This window comes from Hylaeus anthracinus, unplaced genomic scaffold (genome assembly GCF_026225885.1).
Source record: "Hylaeus anthracinus isolate JK02 unplaced genomic scaffold, UHH_iyHylAnth1.0_haploid 12002, whole genome shotgun sequence".
NCBI classification, from domain to species: Eukaryota; Metazoa; Arthropoda; class Insecta; order Hymenoptera; family Colletidae; genus Hylaeus; species Hylaeus anthracinus.
The window spans coordinates 5,920,384-5,939,498 of record NW_026534349.1 but is presented as its reverse complement, the minus strand read 5'-3'; the positions used below and the strand labels follow the sequence as shown (position 1 = coordinate 5,939,498).

At 40.7% G+C, this 19,115-nt stretch overlaps 2 protein-coding genes across 3 annotated transcripts in view; one reads left to right on the top strand and one right to left on the bottom strand.

Moving 5' to 3' along the window:
- The window catches only part of LOC128891770 (protein unzipped), a 23,884-nt gene extending 15,124 nt beyond the window's left edge, over nucleotides 1-8,760 (bottom strand). For both annotated transcript variants that reach the window (XR_008460922.1, XM_054151549.1), the window contains exon 1: nucleotides 8,394-8,760. The gene's annotated coding sequence lies outside the window, so the exon portion shown is untranslated. The remainder of the gene's footprint in view (nucleotides 1-8,393) is intronic.
- The window catches only part of LOC128891769 (mitoguardin), a 35,560-nt gene extending 16,452 nt beyond the window's left edge, over nucleotides 1-19,108 (top strand). Inside the window, exons 4-9 of the mRNA XM_054151548.1 lie at nucleotides 14,812-14,999; nucleotides 16,058-16,189; nucleotides 16,524-16,636; nucleotides 16,842-17,010; nucleotides 17,081-17,314; nucleotides 17,388-19,108. Of these exons, the coding sequence (XP_054007523.1) occupies nucleotides 14,812-14,999; nucleotides 16,058-16,189; nucleotides 16,524-16,636; nucleotides 16,842-17,010; nucleotides 17,081-17,314; nucleotides 17,388-17,705 (1,154 nt within the window). The 3' untranslated portion in view covers nucleotides 17,706-19,108. The remainder of the gene's footprint in view (nucleotides 1-14,811; nucleotides 15,000-16,057; nucleotides 16,190-16,523; nucleotides 16,637-16,841; nucleotides 17,011-17,080; nucleotides 17,315-17,387) is intronic.
- The last annotated feature ends 7 nt before the right edge of the window (nucleotides 19,109-19,115 follow it).

Sequence of the window (19,115 nt, the reverse complement as noted above, 5' to 3'; positions counted from 1 at the left end):
AGAGAGAGAGAGAGAGAGAGAGAGAGAGAGAGAGAGAGAGAGAGAGAACGCATCGAGGTGAGACGCAAACCCCTCAGACTGCGGTAATGACGAGGAAGAAGAAGCGAAATTCTGGCGGGCACAAAGTGAAACCACGTCACGGTGAGACACCTTTAGGGACCCCCATGCGTCGCGTTGTTGACTCGCGCGCGTGTCGCTTCGAACAATGGAACAAAGAGACCTCGGTCTCGTGTCCGGTGCTCGTTGGCTTTACTTCTTTACCTTTCCTCGGACGGCGCAATGAACAGTCCGCGTAAACGCGCCGACGTTATTAAATTGTATTCGTCACGACTCGAGCGAAAAGGTAGAAAGAGAGTCGTCTTCTCCAGGAACGTACACGTCCTCTTCCACTATCCATACGACTCTTAATGCGACGGATAGATTAAAAATTAACCCCGTCGTACGTGACTTTTACGTGTTCCGTGGTCATCGCTCACCGCCAAAGTTATCAATCACGGTCGACAGCTTTCGCAAGCATGGGATGAACGGGAGATCCCCGTCGTGGTCGTTCGTGCCATCCGTGTAATGTACAGCGACCGTACTGGCCTTAGCGAAAATATCGTTTCGTCGCGTAATCGATAACGCCCTTTCAGGAAACATGATTCATTGGACGGTTGGTGGACGGTGCGTCGGTCTCCGCACGAAAATTAGGGTTGCTTCCAGATACGCGTGAACGCGTTCCCAGGAAAACGTGGAAACTTCACCTTCGAGACTGTATCTCCGTCGCGAATAAATTCATCGTACGCGAGCTTTCATAAATATAAACATGAACGTGCGATGTCTGGGTTACTCGCGGCACCGGTTTTTTTTTTTTTATTTTTTAATGGACATTCCCTCCCTCCCTCCCCCCTGCTCCTTGTCCTGAAAGCAAAGCGTGATTACCGACATTTTACCGCGTTGCGTCACATTCCGCGAACAATTTATCCCGTCATTCGTTTCAGCGACTCTTTAAACTCTTAGCGCGCGTTTATCGCGTCGTTAGATGACAAACGCGCCGAAAGGGATATCATATGCGCAGTATCGCGGAAAATTCAATGAAATTGTAAGGAAATGAATTAATCACACGTGCGTTTGCACGACGAGGTCTGACGCGGCACTTTCTGCTAATCGAACAAATTACTGGGACGTGGTTCTATTAAGAAATTGTTGCTTCGAAAGTGTGGGTACGCACGTATCAGTGGCGTTGCACACTTTCTATCGTAATGGTAACGACGGTGTTTTTCGACGAATGTCGAAACCGAGTGACGATTGGGGACTCCTCCTTCGCGGCGAAAAGATTAGAACCGCGAGATTAGTCGCCGCTTAGCCGACAACCTAATGTCGCCCGTTTGGCACGATACTTCGGTATAGCAATTCCGTGAATCGCGGCTTCCTTGACCCCAAAGAGTCGTCCTTGGTCGATGGCAATTAAACATTCGCGACTTCTGCTGCTCCCATCATCAGTGTCCTCCAAACGCGATCGCCGGTTCCAGTGAAGCGAGCGGTTCGAGTTCAGACGAAATGGTTGATTCCGTCGACGGTAATTGTTCGACGGCTAAATGAACGATCCGGGTGGGATATCTGTCGCCGTTTTGGAACGATTTCAAAAACGGTCCGCGGTTTCTCCGCGCGGAAAAACGTACGGGAGTTGTAAAATTTCTTGACGACTGTCCAAGCCGAGGGACAACACTAACTGCGGTATCTATTTATCACTGTCAAGGCTACCTATGCAACCGGATCGTCTCCGCAGTCATTGTTAAACCCATTTCCGTCGCTCGATTGCCCGTGAGTGCAGCGAAAATTTAACCAACGATTCGCAGTCGGCGTGGATCCCCCTCTGTCATCGACGCGACAGAAGAGGACTATTGCGGCCACCGATCAGCAACATAGTGTTCTTTATCGCACGAGGGAGGACACGCGCAAAAAATGTATGAAAATCATGGAATAAGCTTTCTTTCGTTTGTCAAACCGCGAGCGAGCAAAGTTCTTATCCAAATGAAAATGTCGGATCGAGGATTATTCTTTCGGATAAAATTACAGGTCGAGTAATAAAATGAGACGCGTAGATCGCGTCGATCGGATAGAAGCTGATCCGAATAACTGATTAATAGTATAAATATTACACAGGTGTATGAATATTTAGTACATCGAGTGAATGTAAACAACTGGTGTTTTTCTACCAGCTTCTGGATCTCTTCGGTTTGTTTGAAACTATGGCTACAATTTTACGTGCCTACATCTGTTTCGAACGTTGCTAGTAATTTTTCGGGGCTGAGCTTTTGTTTCGAAGGCCCTTGAACTTCTTCGATCTACACCAACGCGTTTCCCAACTCCGGCCACAACTCAACTCCGTAAACTTGGTTGAACGCTTTAGTTAGCCTTCTCGTTTAACTCGTAAATCGTTACGCGTCTAACATGCACTTCGTCTATAGCTCGCTTCTCCGGTTCCGACTGACGCAACGATTCCAGGGGTTATTAGAGAATACAAGAGCAAATCAATTTGTAGGGTCAGGGGGAAACGAGCGTCAATTTTTAGCAGATTTTCAGATAGCAGCTTTTGCGAGTTTATCGTCATTAGCTGAAGTATTAGGTTGTCCCGAAAGTTTCTTTCGCGTGTTCCGCTCGATTATTTGATGTGGTCGTGTTTATATAAATAGACAATCTGATTTCATAGATATTCACGTTGTAACGGTGATGGAGCAACACGAATGGTGCACAATTCGGTAATGCAACATAAAACATAAACTATTTTTGCGTGTATTACTTATTAATAAAGCGAAAGAAACTTTTCGGACAACCTAGTATATTCTTTTAAAGTCTCTACAAATTTATACATCGTTTTCTGTAGCTCTTATATCGCGTAATTGATGTTTAGAATAAAACTGGAGAACGATGATATCGTTGTCGATCGACTTCAGTATAATTGATTTCTAAGAGAAAAAGTAATACAATACAAATAAAAAAAAAGTCACGTCTAAAGCTCTAAATTACTAGATCGCATCTCTAACCTTTCTCTAAAAAAAAGATTACGTTTGTCAAGGGAATCCCCTGGAAACATTGCATCGACAGTACCGATCCTGTTTTTCTTTCTTCGTCGCTAATCCGGGAGCATTCCTTCGCGAATCATCTCACGATCCTCGGAAAGGTGATTCATCTCGGGCCGGTGCTAAAAAGCACGTCCGTTTTAAAAACAAAACCGCTACGTCCGCGTCGCACAGTGCTCAGGCTGTTACCTCCGCGTGTTACCGTTTCTCACGGCACCGGAATCTCTCGACGAGAAATTCAATCGGCATCGATCCGGACGAACGGATAAAAGGAAATTAGCAAGGGTTATTCGAGGGTTAGCCCGGTTATTTAACACGTTGATCGCCGCGTCGTCCATATATGAGTGACGAGTGCTTTTCACCGAAGAGCTGAAACAACATCGATTCCAAAAGTTGAGCGTCAAAGAAATTCAAGAATTTCATTGAAAATGAATTTCAATGAAATTCTCGAATTTCGATAACGACGCAAAAATAAATACCACGTAAATGTTTGATTATGTAGTTTTCAGTGGTCTGTAAACAAAATTTAAACGCGGTCGACATTTACAAGAATATTAGTCTGCCAATCAACGCGTTAAATCACAATTCATCGAACCTCTAAAAGTACGGATTCGGATGAGATCATATCCGCGGTCTGTTAATCAACCATTGATCCCGATTACCGATTAATCCGCCGATCATTGATCGTGTTTAGACTTTACTCGGAGGGTGGGAGGGATGAACGAGTCGGAACGCGTCGCGTTCATGACTATATGAATAATTAACAACGTCGCTACCGCATCACGGCTACTTACACGCCGACCTTACGCCACTTTTCACCGAGCAATTTCCAGGTACTCGAATTCAATTCGTTCCCCGCGCGCTCGGAATTGTTTCAAGTTGCGAAAGCGCTCGAGTGCGTCGGACGCCCACGAGCGACGCCATCGAAATAGTTCTAATACCCTGATGAGACGTTCAATGAATTCAAATGTCCTCTACTGGATTCGCCGACCAAAAGGGAGCTTGTGTCAGTGATCCGCGACTCGGGTTACCGAACCAGGAGTTTCGTTCGTTCGTAGTCTATCGTTGTTTTCGGCGGGCTCCGAGGCAAATATTCAAGGTGGACGGTCGAGGGAGGGAATGGCGAAGTCCTGCGGGCTGTTCGAGGATCCGGGGCGAAAGGAGGGGCGAGAGGCAGGGAGTCACGAGTACTCCGAAGGATTTCCTTGGAGGCAATTAGACCGTCGGATATCGACTTTGTTAGGATAGGATAGCTCGTTGACGTCTGGGGAAGATGGCCGAGTTGGAGATTAAAAATGACTCTTTTAAAGTTATCGAGAGACGGGAAATTCCGCGAGGGCTCCGAAGGACCCGGAAGGCCGAGATGAAAGAGTAACGAAATCTTGTTAAGTTTATCGTGAATCGAGGGAAGAATAATTAAACTCTTGGAGGATTCGAAGAACTGAGATAGGTGAAACGAGGAAACGACGAGATTTGGAGTTGTCGAGAAGTCGCGGGAAATACGACGGTTTTATTTATTTAATTAAATTGTACCGCGACAGGTCTGAAGGAGACAACGTTCGAACGGATTCTCCTCGCGAACACAACGAACAATTTTGGACTACTGTAAGTAGAGAAATGTTGGGCGCGAGGCCAGATACTTAACCAGTTAGAGAAAGCATTCGAAGTCTAGAGAATTCCGGAGTCAAAGACACCGACCGACAGTTTGTCGAAATCCTCCTCCCACCCCTCGACTACCTCGTCGAGAATTCAGTGAGAATTCGCGGGATCCACGAAACGAATAATTTCGATTGCAGTAAGCGAAGGGGCAAGAATCTCGAACGTTGGACCCGAGGTTTAACCCGGATAAGAAACATTTTTTTAAGTCTAGAGCGGTCCAGAGCGAAAGGCACCGGCTAACGGCTGAAAATCTCTCGTTCGTCGGGAGTTTGACATTGAAATTTAAAGATTCGTCGGAAGGAATCGTGGTAGTTCCGAACGACTCCCTCTCGGAGCGATCATTCTCGACTGCGGCGGGAAGAGGAGTACGATCGTAGGCGACGTGCCTTGGGTTTATCGAGATACAGAAGATCTTTGCAGCTGACGTGGCTCGTAGCCGTATAGTGTGACCTCCGTCGGTCTACTTTACCAAGGCAGCCTTTGGGTGGGGGCTACGTACACCTTTTACCCTCTTGTTCGTTCCACGGTGTATGCTCTCCTCTAAATGCTTACCTCATCCAAGGATAGTAAGAACATTAATACGCTTCCACGTAAAAGGACGGATTCTCTTTCTGCGTTAATGTAGAGTAAAAAATAAATAAAAAGAAGAAGAAGAAGAAAAAGAGAAAAAGAAAGAGAAAAAGGAAAAGGAAAAGAAAAGAATTCGGACGACCACGTCCTTCGCACTTTGTCGGCGCATAGCGACATAGAGGCGAGCTAACAACTAATGGGGGAGAGCACGATACGATGTGAACCAGATTATGAAAATCAGAGCGAGCCACGTAGGTTAAAAGCTCGTTGTGGCGCGAGCGATAATGATGTCACTTTTATTAGCCTCATCAGGGTCGAAGCATCCTCGACAGGGGATCCACTATTACCTAATAACCAACACGATCATGTCGTGTATCTTGTTACCCGTGGAATTTGCATCCATCGGCAGGTCGTCTCCGTGCGAGTTGCACGGTTCGCGTGATCGATTCCAAAGGTCTCCCTTCCTCCCACGAGCGATTTATTAATAAATTTGTTGTGCCTCCTCGTCTTTTTTTTTTTTTTCACGGTCTCGGCGTCGAATAACTTTCGCCAATTTTTTTTTTTTTCTCTCCTCGCCGCGTAGCCTGAACACTCGCTTTTAATAGATTGTTTACGTCTCGATTTTAAATGATTTTCAAAACAATTGTTTCACCTTTAGCACTACTCTGTACGATATCGTGATAAATTCGGTTCCTTCGCGGCGTTGGCTTTCATTTGAATCGACGTGCACGAATCCAATCCTCTGTAATTGATTTCTATGTTTCCTCGGTGACCAATCGTTTTACATTTCGACAAAGCGGGATCGTTTAGAATTTAGTCGCGCGTATCGTTATTAAAATGGAAGTAATTCGTTATCGTACGCGTGTAATTAGGATATCATCCGTTAGGCGTGTCTTACACATCGAACGCGATCACGTTTCCATTTTATCCGACGTTGTGCATCTTCATTAACTTAATCGAACGTTAAGTACGGTTCAATTATGCGCGTATAATGGTCTTGCTTGCGAGGTCGTGGCTACTCATCGCGGATTTTCATCTATTTTTCACGATGAAACGTGAAACGCAAACACTATACGCGAGATACTTTTTGCAAGTAATGCGAGCGCGATCATCGAAACTAACACGTAAGTAAAAAGTACAGTGGTCAAGAATGATAAGTTTATCAAATTCTTTGAAATGTCATATTTATACCACCGAAAGGGCTATATAAACAAAGCAGTGTTATTAACACGTTGATCGCCACGTCACCCATGTACGGGTGACGGTGCTTTTCACTGAAGAACTAAAAAAAAATTCATCCTGAAAGTCAACCGTCAAAAGGGTATGAAATTAAACGAAATTCATGAATTTTTACGAAGCTACGAAAATAAATACGACGATTAATGTTTGATTATCCAGTCTCCGGTAGTTTAAATAATATTTCAATTTAGCAGAAAATATTAATAAGAAATATTTGTCTGGCATTCGATGCCGTTAATCGTGAAATTTTCCTTCGAGCTACGCGAAAAGTAACACACCAACAGCAAATTTCTTGCTAAAGTTATCCGTTAACCTTTGCGTATCTAACGCTCGATCAACTTTTCAATTCGTTAAACACGATTAAAAAAAGAAGAAGATCATTTTAACGTCGAAGGCTCGTTCGCCTTCAACTTTCAAACCATATAAATCGAGAATTTCGTCAGAATTAAATGTCAGACGGATAAATATTAGCAAAGAACGACGCGTCTACATACGTTTGCCTCTAAAAGGATTCACTTTTACGAGTATTATTACCTCATTGATATAGCGCACTTTACTTCCAAATACAGTGGATGTAGAAAGTGTTCGTACACCGGTCAATTTCCAAAAAAACTATGTAAAATTGTAATTTATTAACTTATTCATTATAAACAATGACATTCTACATATTCCCCGAAATCTCTAGAGTAGATATTTTACAACAAAAAAAAAATAGCTATTTATGTAAGTTGCGATATTAACAAAAAAAAAAAAAAAAACAATTAATCGATACAAATGTTGAAGCAATAAATATTCGCACAACTGCTTAAAAGTACTCTCCTAGAAACTCGACGATTTCTAATTCGCACGGAGCAATAAACTAATGCGTTTACGTTACAAACTCTACTGTAAATGGTTCGTCATACGAATCGTACAAATACTTATTGCTTCTATACTTTTATCCACTTTTCACATTTTTTTTTTTTTTTGTTGTTAATTTCATAAATTATATTAACTAGTAAATGTTGTTTGGACTACATATATATATCTTAGAAACTTCCAAGAATATGTAAAATATCATCGATCATAAAAAAAGAAGTTAAGAAAGTACAATTTCACAGAAAAGTTTTTTTGGGAAATTGATCGGCGTACGAATACATTCTACATCCACTGTATTTTTTTCTGAATGTATTCGAGAGATTCTTTAATTTCATGGTTAGTTCGTGGCGAGATATAGGATTTAATAACAATGTACGATTTTCTAAGGGCAAGGTATGTAACGAACGCAAATACCACGGTTTGCAGGAAGTGCGCGTGTGCTAGGGAAATTTCCAAGTTCACCAGCGCAGCAGGCACCTCCATCGATCTGCCGGTGCGGTGCTATTGCTACATTTACGGCATTCACTTTTATTCGAGATTCAACGGTTACGAGGTATTGACCCCTGAACTTGACCTATACGCCAACTATACCTGGACCCATAACGATCACAGGACCGAACGAATATCTCGCGTAACGAGAAATGTATTTCGCATCCTCCGATGTCCTCGCGTCTCGTTAAATCCTGTCGCGAATTACGCAATATTTAGACTACGCTTCACGAGTCTCCCCTGACGCCCGAATTCGTCGTTTCGTCTCTCCAACCAAACATCAGAAACGATTCTCTTTCTAAATCTATCTTTTCGTTTGCGAAAACGTTCTATAATTCTGTACTACCTACCGTGGATACGTTTCTTTGATTTTTCCCATAAAATGTAACCACGAACGGGGCACGAAATTGATTCGAAACATCGTGCCAATAGAAAGAGGCGACGCGTTTCCGATGTACCGACGGCCGCGGACGTTCGACGTTCAATAACCATACAGAAGGAAACAATCGTACTTACTATTGCATTATCTTAATCCAAATAATGCGAGTGTCCAAATATTGGCATCAAAGGGGACAGGATTACGCGGTCTGGCACTAGGTGTGTCGGGTCCTTTCTTTTATTCTAAACGAAACGATACACGAATCAATTTGTTTATCAAAGTTCGTTTGTAAATTTCACGTGTCAACGGCCCGTAGTCCTCGGAAGTAAGATCGCACTACACCCGACAACCAAGCGGCAAGCCGAATAACTGACGCCAGCGCAAAGGACCCGCTATGTCCCACCCTCCCTTCTGCGTGCTTCGTCGATCCTCGTTTCTCGTCGGTGGTTTTCGCGTACGTCCCTCTCTAAGCGTCGCTCTCGGACCTGCCCAGTCGGGGTTCCAGCAGCGGACTACTAGCATCCGCTAGCGTCGGCGAGCCGCGCGATGCCGCAGCGCGTGCCCTGTGGGTGGCGAATTAAAGGCGCGAGTCGCAGAGAATTTCCCTCTCCAAGTACACACACACACACACACAAGCCACGCATGTACGCATGTACGATACTTCGGACAGCATCGGAGAATCGAGAAAGAAGTCGAGAAACGTGAGTCCGGCAAATTAGAGACGCGTTCGATTCGTGTAAAAAGTATCGATTTTCAATCGAAACAAGTGTTTAGTATTTACTAAATAATTTCTACGGTAAATAGAATACGATCTTGGCCAAGGGTTGTTTACTCGCTTTACTATTTATTACTCGAATACAGTTTATACTCGTCTCTACAGTACAAGATTGTAAATTGTCAGCGATTAATCAGCCAAAATGTCTTCCGTTTGCCAGTGATGGACAAAACCCTATGTTTCGAATAAATCCGAAGTTTGCTGATATGTCTATCTCCTTTCCTCTTTAGAACATTTTCCAAAGAAGGAAAAGATACAAACATATCGGCAAACTTCAGATTTATCGAAGCCTAGGGTTTTGCCCATCACTGATACAGACCTCAGCTGTGTCGAGAGCGAGAAAGAAAGGCGGCTCGGCATTCGCCTTCTCTCTCTCAATTTCCCGAACCTGTCCGACGTCGAGCTCACGTACAACGTACACGTTGTTCGGTGTATTAATGTGAGTACGTACATTGGAGGGAGAAATTCTGTAAGAGTTGCGTCCTCAATTTGGCATCACAGGCCGCAACGCGTGCCTGGAGCACACTTTGAGACCGCGCGCGCCTCCCAGCTGCCGTATCGACCCCTCCCCATTGGATGACACATCCTCCAATAACGAACCTCGAAAAGGATTACGTCACTTTGGTATTATTGACGCCAACCATCCGGCGCGGCAGCATCGCAGTGCTGGACTCTTTCGGGTATCTTATCATTAATGGGAGATGCGAGAATTCTCGAGGGTTAGTCGCCACGAAAGCTCTTCTCGTAAGACTCGTACCGGAATCTCTTCGTTAAACAAAGGACACTTGCGCGCTGCGAACTCTAGTGGCAAGGCTCACGGCGCCCTTTAGGTTATCCTCCTTTCGATATTCCAATTTGTATCGAATACTTTGATACAGGTGGTCGGTCAAGGATATCGGTCAAGATGAACGAATAATTGTTTTAGGTTGTCCGAAAAGTTTCTTTCGTTTTATTAATACTTCATTCATTCGCAATACTTTATGTTTTATGTTACGTTACAAAATTGTGTACAATTCATTTCGCTCCATTACTGTTACAGCATCAATGTCTAAGAAATTAGATTGTCTATTTATATAAACACTGTCACAGAAAATAATTAATAATAATAATAATACTAATGCTTTAATAACGGGCTACCTGGCCTTGATATCAACTACAATGTGATAACATGACCGTAAGAAAAAACAAAAACAAAAAATGGAGACGAATACGGTATCGCTATGATGTAACGTGTTCAACCTTGATTGCGCATCTGCCAAATTGAATGCAACTCACGAAAGAAACTTTTGGGACAACCTAATAGATACATTTTCTTTGTAATTCGTAAATGAATGGCCAATTAAAAGACGTTTCATCGTAAAGGTTTCCAGTCGTCGGACTTTTGATCGTTACGGGACAGATACAGCGGGTGTAGAATGTACAGGGTGTCCCAAAAGTCGGGGAGGAGCCGGAAATGGGAGGTAGCTGAGACGATTCTGAACAACAATTTCGTTAAGGAGATATTAAGAGAAAACTCCGACCAATCAGAGCGCGCGTAGACCGTTCGAGCGGCCGCGGTAGCGGTGGCTACGCGCTAGGTAGCCGCTCTCGTACGCGAACAAGTGACTCGACGTGCATCGAAGGATATTGACGCTGCCGCCTAGCGCGTAGCCTTCGCTACCGTGGCCGCTCGAACGGTCTACGCGCGCTCTGATTGGTCGGGGTTTTCTCTTAATATCTCCCTAACGAAGCCTCGTCAGACATTTTTGCAAAGGAAATTGTTGTTCAGAATCGTCTCAGCTACCCCCCATTTCCGGCTCCTCCCCGACTTTTGGGACACCCTGTATATTCGTGCATCGATCAATTTCCCAAAAAACTTTTGCGTGAAATTGTAGTTTATTAACTCCTTTTTTTTTTTTATAATCAATGATATTCTACATATTCTCGAAGATCTCTAGAATATAGTTCGAACGACAATTACTAGTAATTATAAAATCAAAACGAAATCCCGCGAAGTATTAATTATTTATAAATTAATGTAAATTTCGGGTTTTGTTTTTAAATGAAATTTTAAAAATTCAACACTTGTCCGAATACTTATCGCTTCTGTATTTCTATCGTTTCATTGTATTTTCTTGTTAATTTCGCAACTTCTATAAATAACTAATTTCTTTTTTTTTTTACTGTATCTATTCTAGAGATTTCCAAGAATACATAGGATATCATTGTTTATAAAGAAAAAGTAAATAAATTACAATTTCACCTAGTTTTCTTGGAAATTGAACGGTGCACGAGTACTTTCTACACCCGTTGTAACTAATATCGTCGACGAGTTTAAGAATTAAGTGGTTTCCCGTTGTAGTCGAGATAAATTTACATTTGCCGTGCGACGTAGTCTCGTAAATTTCTTTTAATAAATAATTCTATTCCATTATACATGTATAACAGTAAACTGAGTGCAACGGTGGGATGAATGTACCCAGTTTGCACGCGTAACGATTTGAAAGTGCTCTCGATGTCCAGAGTTCATTTTCTATGTAATTTCATGCTCAATTTACGTATAGCTTGTCATGAGAAATCGTGGAGTTTTATCGTAGCAACAGAACTGTTAACTGTTGCCTACATTATAAATACATCAGCCGATTCGATTCGCGTTTCTATTGGTACGTCACTGGGAAACACCCCAATTTTGCTCCCTCTGTTGCGCATATTTTTTTTCCTCTCCGTGTATCCCCCTTCCCTGGACTGTGACAGTTGAGATATCCTTAAATAAAAATCAAAAATTCCGTTCGGAGGGAAGCGGGTCCATTCATTTTCACCCTTCGCACCCTATGCTATACCTGTATGCGCTCGTCGCATCTTCCGAGAGAACGCGTATCTGAATTTTAAGGTCGATTCGGACTATACGACACGTACCGGCACCGACACGACAAAACATTAAAACGCGTGTTTTACTGTTTCGTCGTGTCGGTGCCGGAACGTGACGGTCCGTGTCGTATAGACTGAACCGACCTTTACACGGACGTGCATCGATAACGACCATTACTACAACAGTTCACACTTTCCTGTGTGCATATTATGTGCAATGGAGCTTATGAACAACCATTGACGTAGGTACGAAGTTTACTGTTGTCGTGGATGGAAAACAACGAGCACACCTTTAGGGTGTTATCCTTTGTAATTGATACGACACGCTCAACTTCCGTCCAGACGATTTCGTCTGCATGGGCCGACGACTGACGAAACGTTGAATACGGTGAATGTCGTCACCGGCTCGGAATTTAACTCCTGCGACAGTGACAACGTTAAGTAGATGCTCTGAACCCCTTACTCTCTGCTGACTGGATGACACGACGGCCAACAGGGTCTCTCATTTGTAAATCTTCTGCCGTTGCAAAATCAGTCGTTGAACTTACCTTTGGCACTTGTGCGAGTGCCAAGTACCGAGTCGCGACGTTGGCTGACTGAAGCTTCCTCTTCCCGTCTGGGTTGAAGCTGTCGGAGAAATGCGAGCCGAGCCAACTATCCGAATACACGTTTCGAGCCACTTAAATTTTCCTCAATTATACAAACTATCATCCGAATAATCGAGTATTTCGACTACTTGAACGTTTCTAAATATTAACCTATTATTTTACAGACGATTCGTTAAAGTCCGTACTCTACTAGCCATCCGTGTTCGTCGTGATTTTTTTTTAAGAACAATCAAGCCAATGTATCGAAGCGGTGGACCCGTATGGATGTAGAAATCGTGCAGGAAAAGTCCCAGTTAAAAAAAAAAAAAAATTACGGTTATCCTATAGAAAGTTCACCGCCGCGACACGTGGCTTCAATGTAAACAAAAATGAGGACCTCGAGACAGTACACGCTTCGAGCGGTGCCTAAACTGTTAGAAGAAAGTGAAAGTGTTAGATCCGTGTGTTCCTTTCTATATCGCGACGAGTCATTCGATGGAACAATCAAGAACTATATCCTGACCGCATTAGGCCCTACGATACAGTACACGCTACATGCAATCCTGAATTACAATTGAAAAGTCATACCGATCGTGGAAAATACGTGAGATACGATTCAAAGTTATATGTTTTAAATAACAATGGGCACTGCGAGGGCAGATCTGCAAACAGCTCGACGTGTCGTGTTCAGGAATGATGACTGTTACGTCGAGTAATGTTTTATTAGGTTGTCCCGAAATGTTTCTTTCGCGAGTTCCACTCGATTATTTTCTGTGGTCGTGTTTATATAAATAGACAATCTAATTTCATATAATATTCATGTTGTAACAGTAATGGAGCAAAATGAATCGCGCACAATTCAGTAATGTAACATAAAACATGAACTATTGTGCATGTATTATTAATGAAGCGAAAGAAACATTTCGGACAATAGAAAGTACTCGTACACCGTTCAATTTCCAAAAAAACTAGGTGAAATTGTAATTTATTTACTTTTTCTTTATAAACAATGATATTCTATGTATTCTTGGAAATCTCTAGAATAGATACAGTAAAAAAAAAAGAAATTAGTTATTTACAGAAGTTGCGAAATTAACAAGAAAATACAATGAAACGATAGAAATACAGAAGCGATAAGTATTCGGACAAGTGTTGAATTTTTAAAATTTCATTTAAAAACAAAACCCGAAATTTACATTAATTTATAAATAATTAATACTTCGTGGGATTTCGTTTTGATTTTGTAATTACTGCAACTCTTCCAAGCATTGAATTAACCATCATAAATGTCGATGTTATTCGGAGTAGGATCATCTTTCATTCCTTCATTAGAGCATTTTCTGAGTCTTTTTTACTGGATATTTAATGTTTTCTAATTCCCACGAAGCAACAAATTGATATGCTTGTGTTACAAATTCTACAGTAAATTGTTCGTCATAAGAACCGTGCGAATACTTATTGCTTCTATGTTTCTACAAATTTTTCGTATTTTCTTGTTAATTTCCCAAATCATGTAAACTAGTAATTGTCGTTCGAACTATATTCTAGAGATCTTCGAGAATATGTAGAATATCATTGATTATAAAAAAAAAAAAAGGAGTTAATAAACTACAATTTCACGCAAAAGTTTTTTGGGTAATCGATCGATGCACGAATACATTCCACACCCACTGAAATAAAGATCAAAGACACGTTGAATCAGTGTACTCGTTCGAGATTGAGAGCGCAGATATTATGTTGACGGCGGCAGTAAACTGGGAAAATTGTTTTCGTAACGTCGGAGCCACGCGCTTGAAATCGTAACTACGCGGTGGTCGAATTAATCAGCTAATTTGTTCAAAAGTATCAACGTATCCTTCGCTCGCACGTTCTCGAACCCAATGGAACCGTAACAAATATATCTTACAACGTTGATAAATTACTATAATTCCTAGATGGCTCCTATTTTGATCCTATCTTGAATTAGTCTCCCCAATTACTTTATCTCATAAAAATAGTAATTCCGTGTTACATCAGAAAAGAAACTATTTCCTGGACTAAATCTGCAGAGGCATTAGTTGTGATTAAGAGACACCATCTCGAATCCACCTCGCTTCTCTCGACCTCACATTTTCTTTGCTCAATTAGATGCTAATAAATACAGTTTTCGTGTAATTTTGTACGACGTGAGATGCCTTTCTTCGTCGTGAAGTGTTAGCCACTGGCGTCCAACGTCTCTTTCCTGTCGTTGGGCGTTTCTCGGAACGAATTAAACGAGTTCGAATTCGTTGTTTGCGATACCACGCACACGTCGGGGTGGAATGAAAATTGACAAATGTAAAACGATGCGTAACTTGAACGATCCAGGACTGGAGGCGCTGGAAAAGGCTCTCTATTGCTGGGAGGATGCTCTTACAGCGTTCAGCTCTTCCCTCAGCAATGACACGCTCGCATTACCGTCCAAGGCGGATGCGGCGTTTACGCACGACGTCCAAGAGCTCCTTGACATGGGTTATGAAATTCAGAGCCAAGCAGAACTTCTCTTTATCGACCAGGTAAGCATATCGGTTCCCCGTCTGTTTTTATTCCATTTTCCGTTTGCTGAAGCGAATCTCCGTTACTCCTTGAATTATTATATCGTTAGTCACGGGGCGTGTTTATTGCGGCGAACACTTTTCAGACACTCGACCGCTATACGATTCCTCTTTTTACGGCCACGTTATCGACGATTATTTAAAGCTGGACACATAGAAAGTAGGTTGATCGTTAACGGTTTTAGTCCCGGCTAAATTAAACTGAATCACTAGTCGCAAACTTTCTTACGTCTTATTGTATAGCGAAGCCTCGTCTTAGCGGGCTAATTGGATAATGAAGAGACCATTAAATATTAGGTTGTCCGAAAAGTTTCTTTCGCTTTATTAATGATTGATACGTACGCAATATTTGATGTTTTATGTTACATTACAAAATTCTGTACATGAATATCTAAAAAATTAGACTGTCTATTTATATAAACACTGCCACAGAAAATAATTGAGTGGAACTCGCGAAAGAAACTTTCGGGACAAGCTGATACACATATTTCTGTGAAACGAGACATACACCAAAACAGACTGTACAATGAACCAATTTTCAAATCGCAGAGAAAGTTCCGCCTGTTACATCCGAGACACTGAAACGTGTCGAATCGGCGTCATTACCGTATTTTATTTTCATCCGAATCTTATCTGCGTTACATTCGCTGTCATTCCGTTCTACCGCGCTCGTCAATTACGTTTTGCGCTCTATACGAAAGAAAAAGAAGAAAAAAGAAAAAAAAAAAAGGAAATATAGGAATTAATCCAATTTAAATGATAACTGACCGGAGTAATTAGCGGAATGAGTCACTTGACCTAACGCAAGTAGGAATTACCACATAGGAAGTTCACGGCACCGCGACCGCTGTCGTTCGAATCTAAACGCGCAAAGTGCACTTACCGCACTTATTGTACTATAGATGCTATAATGGGTGCAGAACGAAGACCCTCGTTCGAGCTAAACGTTAAGAAATATCATGATCGTCGAAGCTGGCGTATAGAAATATCAGGGATAAATTAATCCCATTTGTTCGCAGCACTCGGTATTGTTCCGCAACGAAAGCGAAGAGAGCGTGGACAAACCGTCGAAAATAGGTACGCGATTATCCGCGAAAGATAAAGCGGATGCTGCGTCTTCGCCGGAGTCCTTCGAGTCCGCGCGCGACGGAGTAAGTTTCTACATCGTCAGAACTCGATGTTAACACGTTGACTGCCACATTAATACCCTTCAAAGTTTCTACTGCGATTAAATTTGATTTACTGGCCATCGAAGACTGCGTAATCAAACATTTATTGTGGTATTTATTTTTGTAACTTCACCGAAATTCGAATATTTCGTATAAATTCATTTTCTACGATATTTAACTATCAAAATTGATTTGTTTATTTCTCCAGTGAAAAGCACTGTCACCCATATATGGGCGACATGGCGGTCAACGTGTTGAGTGAAAATTAAAATTTTGGTACAGTCGGATCGAAGCTAAACTCCGTATTATTGTTCAGGTAGCAGATTTGCGCGAATTCGAGGAATTCGCCGAGTTCTTTCCGCATTTCGAACAGCAAAAGCTCTATCATACCGCTCTGAAACAACACGAGGATGAAGGTATACCGTGCAGGTAAACGTTGTAATTTCATGTTAATTTATTCAAGGAACGAATTACAATGTAAACGAGATGTTTGTTATTGCTTCGTTCGAAACGAGTTATTTTTCATTTTACGTGTAGACGCGTTTTATGTACGCCAGAGCAAAAAAAAAAAACGATAGTAAAGAAGATAACACGTTCAAAAGTGATTCATGTATTGTAATTTTTCTGCGAGCAGGCGGTTTCACACCGAACTGGTAAGATGCGGTTCGGACGTTGAATATTTGGCGAAAGTGCAATGTATACGACAAGCGTATACAAAATTGTTCACTATGCCATCTGCGACAGTATGGATCGCAGATATAGGACGTCAAGTTATTAGCGACTTGATCATATATGCAGACAGGGTATACACAAATATATTTATATATTTATTTCTTCCGAGAGTACACTCTAATAAACGATTTTCAATGTCAGGATCCAAAGGATTACTTGATGCATTACGAGCGGATGTTGGAGTTCTTGCAGGAGCCAAGTAATTGTAATATGATGGAGGAAGAATTATCACCGCGAGGTGTGAAATGCATAAACTTCTACGACGTTCTTATTGACTTCATCCTTCTGGACGCGTTCGAGGAGGTCGAAAAACCGCCCTCGTCGATCAAAGCCATTTTACAAAACAGATGGATCTCCGCTAGTTTTCGGGAAACTGTGAGTATTCGAACAAATATAATGGCGCTTGTCGCGGTGCTGTTTATTACTATTCATTTACGTTACGTTTAAGGCAATTGGAACTGCAGTTTGGTCGGTCCTTGTCGGTAAAAGGCAGATGTTGAGGTACGACAGAGGGTTCTTAGCACATTTTTATTCGATTTCTGAACAAGTCTCCCCGGTACTCGTATGGGGCTTCTTAGGTCCGGAAGGCAGTCTACGTTCCACTTGTCATTATTTTAGAGATCAAGTGATCGAATTCCTCGTAGATATATTCAATTTTTTCAAAGTAAGATACACCAGTGTTGACGATCTTGCCGAAGACATACTCAGGGAAATGAAGTTTAGGGTTGAAAATATCAATCAAAGGCTTTCTCTAGAAGGTTGCTAATTAAACTTAAATAAATTAAAAAAAAAAAAAAGAAAGAAAAAAATAGATAATGCATAGAAGCGTTCAGCGTATACAAAGCGCTGAAATAAATACACGATTGCGGAAATGGTCAAGGAATATGACGCTTTTCCACTAGTTAATAATAGGGAACTAATTTCAAACGTAAGTAATCTTTCCGTTTATGTACGATTCTTTTAAAAAAGAACATATTTTTTGTGTTAAATGTTTACGCTTAAAATATTCTGTATAAATATTGTTGGACTATTTCTTTCGATCATATTTGCGGACTTTCTTTGTTTGAATAATAATGTACATAGAAATATTATTTTATCGATATTATTGTCCACTGTATATATCAACTATTTAATTTTCCAGAAGAAAAGACCATAAGCTTACAAAAGGATACGTTTCGTAAATATAAAACTCGCTATTTATATACACTTCATTGTTAGCATAAAATACGAAATTATATACTGAAATGAACTCAAAACATTGATGATACAAGTTTATTAATGTTTTCAGAAAAAGGTATACGGATTAATAATTTCACATTCTGTGCAATTATTCAATTTTGCATACATATACGTCATATATATTTGCATAATTTTAATTCTTTACATACTTACATCTTTTATATACTATCGAGTCAAAAAATATTATTTGTAAATAATCATTATTCATTGCATTTCATTTGTACCTTCTATTGAAATCTGCATTTTTAGTACAAACACATGCAAAATGTCTAAATATGATTGTTTTGTTATGAAGAATTTATTTCTAATTTACCATTATTTTGGTATTAGAACAAAATGATTTTTTATTAGATATATATAAAATTGTGATTCATAGCATTTAACAGTAGCAATTAATAAAATTGGTCTAGTTCCTTGTATACTTCATGAAGCAGTACTGTGCAATCGCATCAACGCTAATAAATATAAATTTCGTTATATTTTTTGAAATTTTAAAAAATTTAGTTATTTTATTCTATACTTGATTACATTTTTTTTGTCATTTTTTTAAATTTGCAAAGTGTCTCGTCATTCTAAACAGTACCTCTCCTATAACGATATCGCATATAAATATTAATTAGAAGTTGTAATATACATTGCCAAAGATAAGAGTAACATTATTACGAGTGAAAATTTATAATTAATATATACACACTATGTACTGCTTTCAGTTCTATGTTACTTCAATTATGTTATACCTCATATTGTACACTATGGCAACAGCATAACATTCCAATTACTATAATTGTGCAAACTATACATTTCGTAAATTAATTATCAATACAGCAAATTTTGTATACATGGGAATATATAATATAAAAATAATTCATTGATCTTTACCATTTGTATTGTATACTTCTGTACAGTAATACTGATTTTAAAAAAAATCTGTGAACAA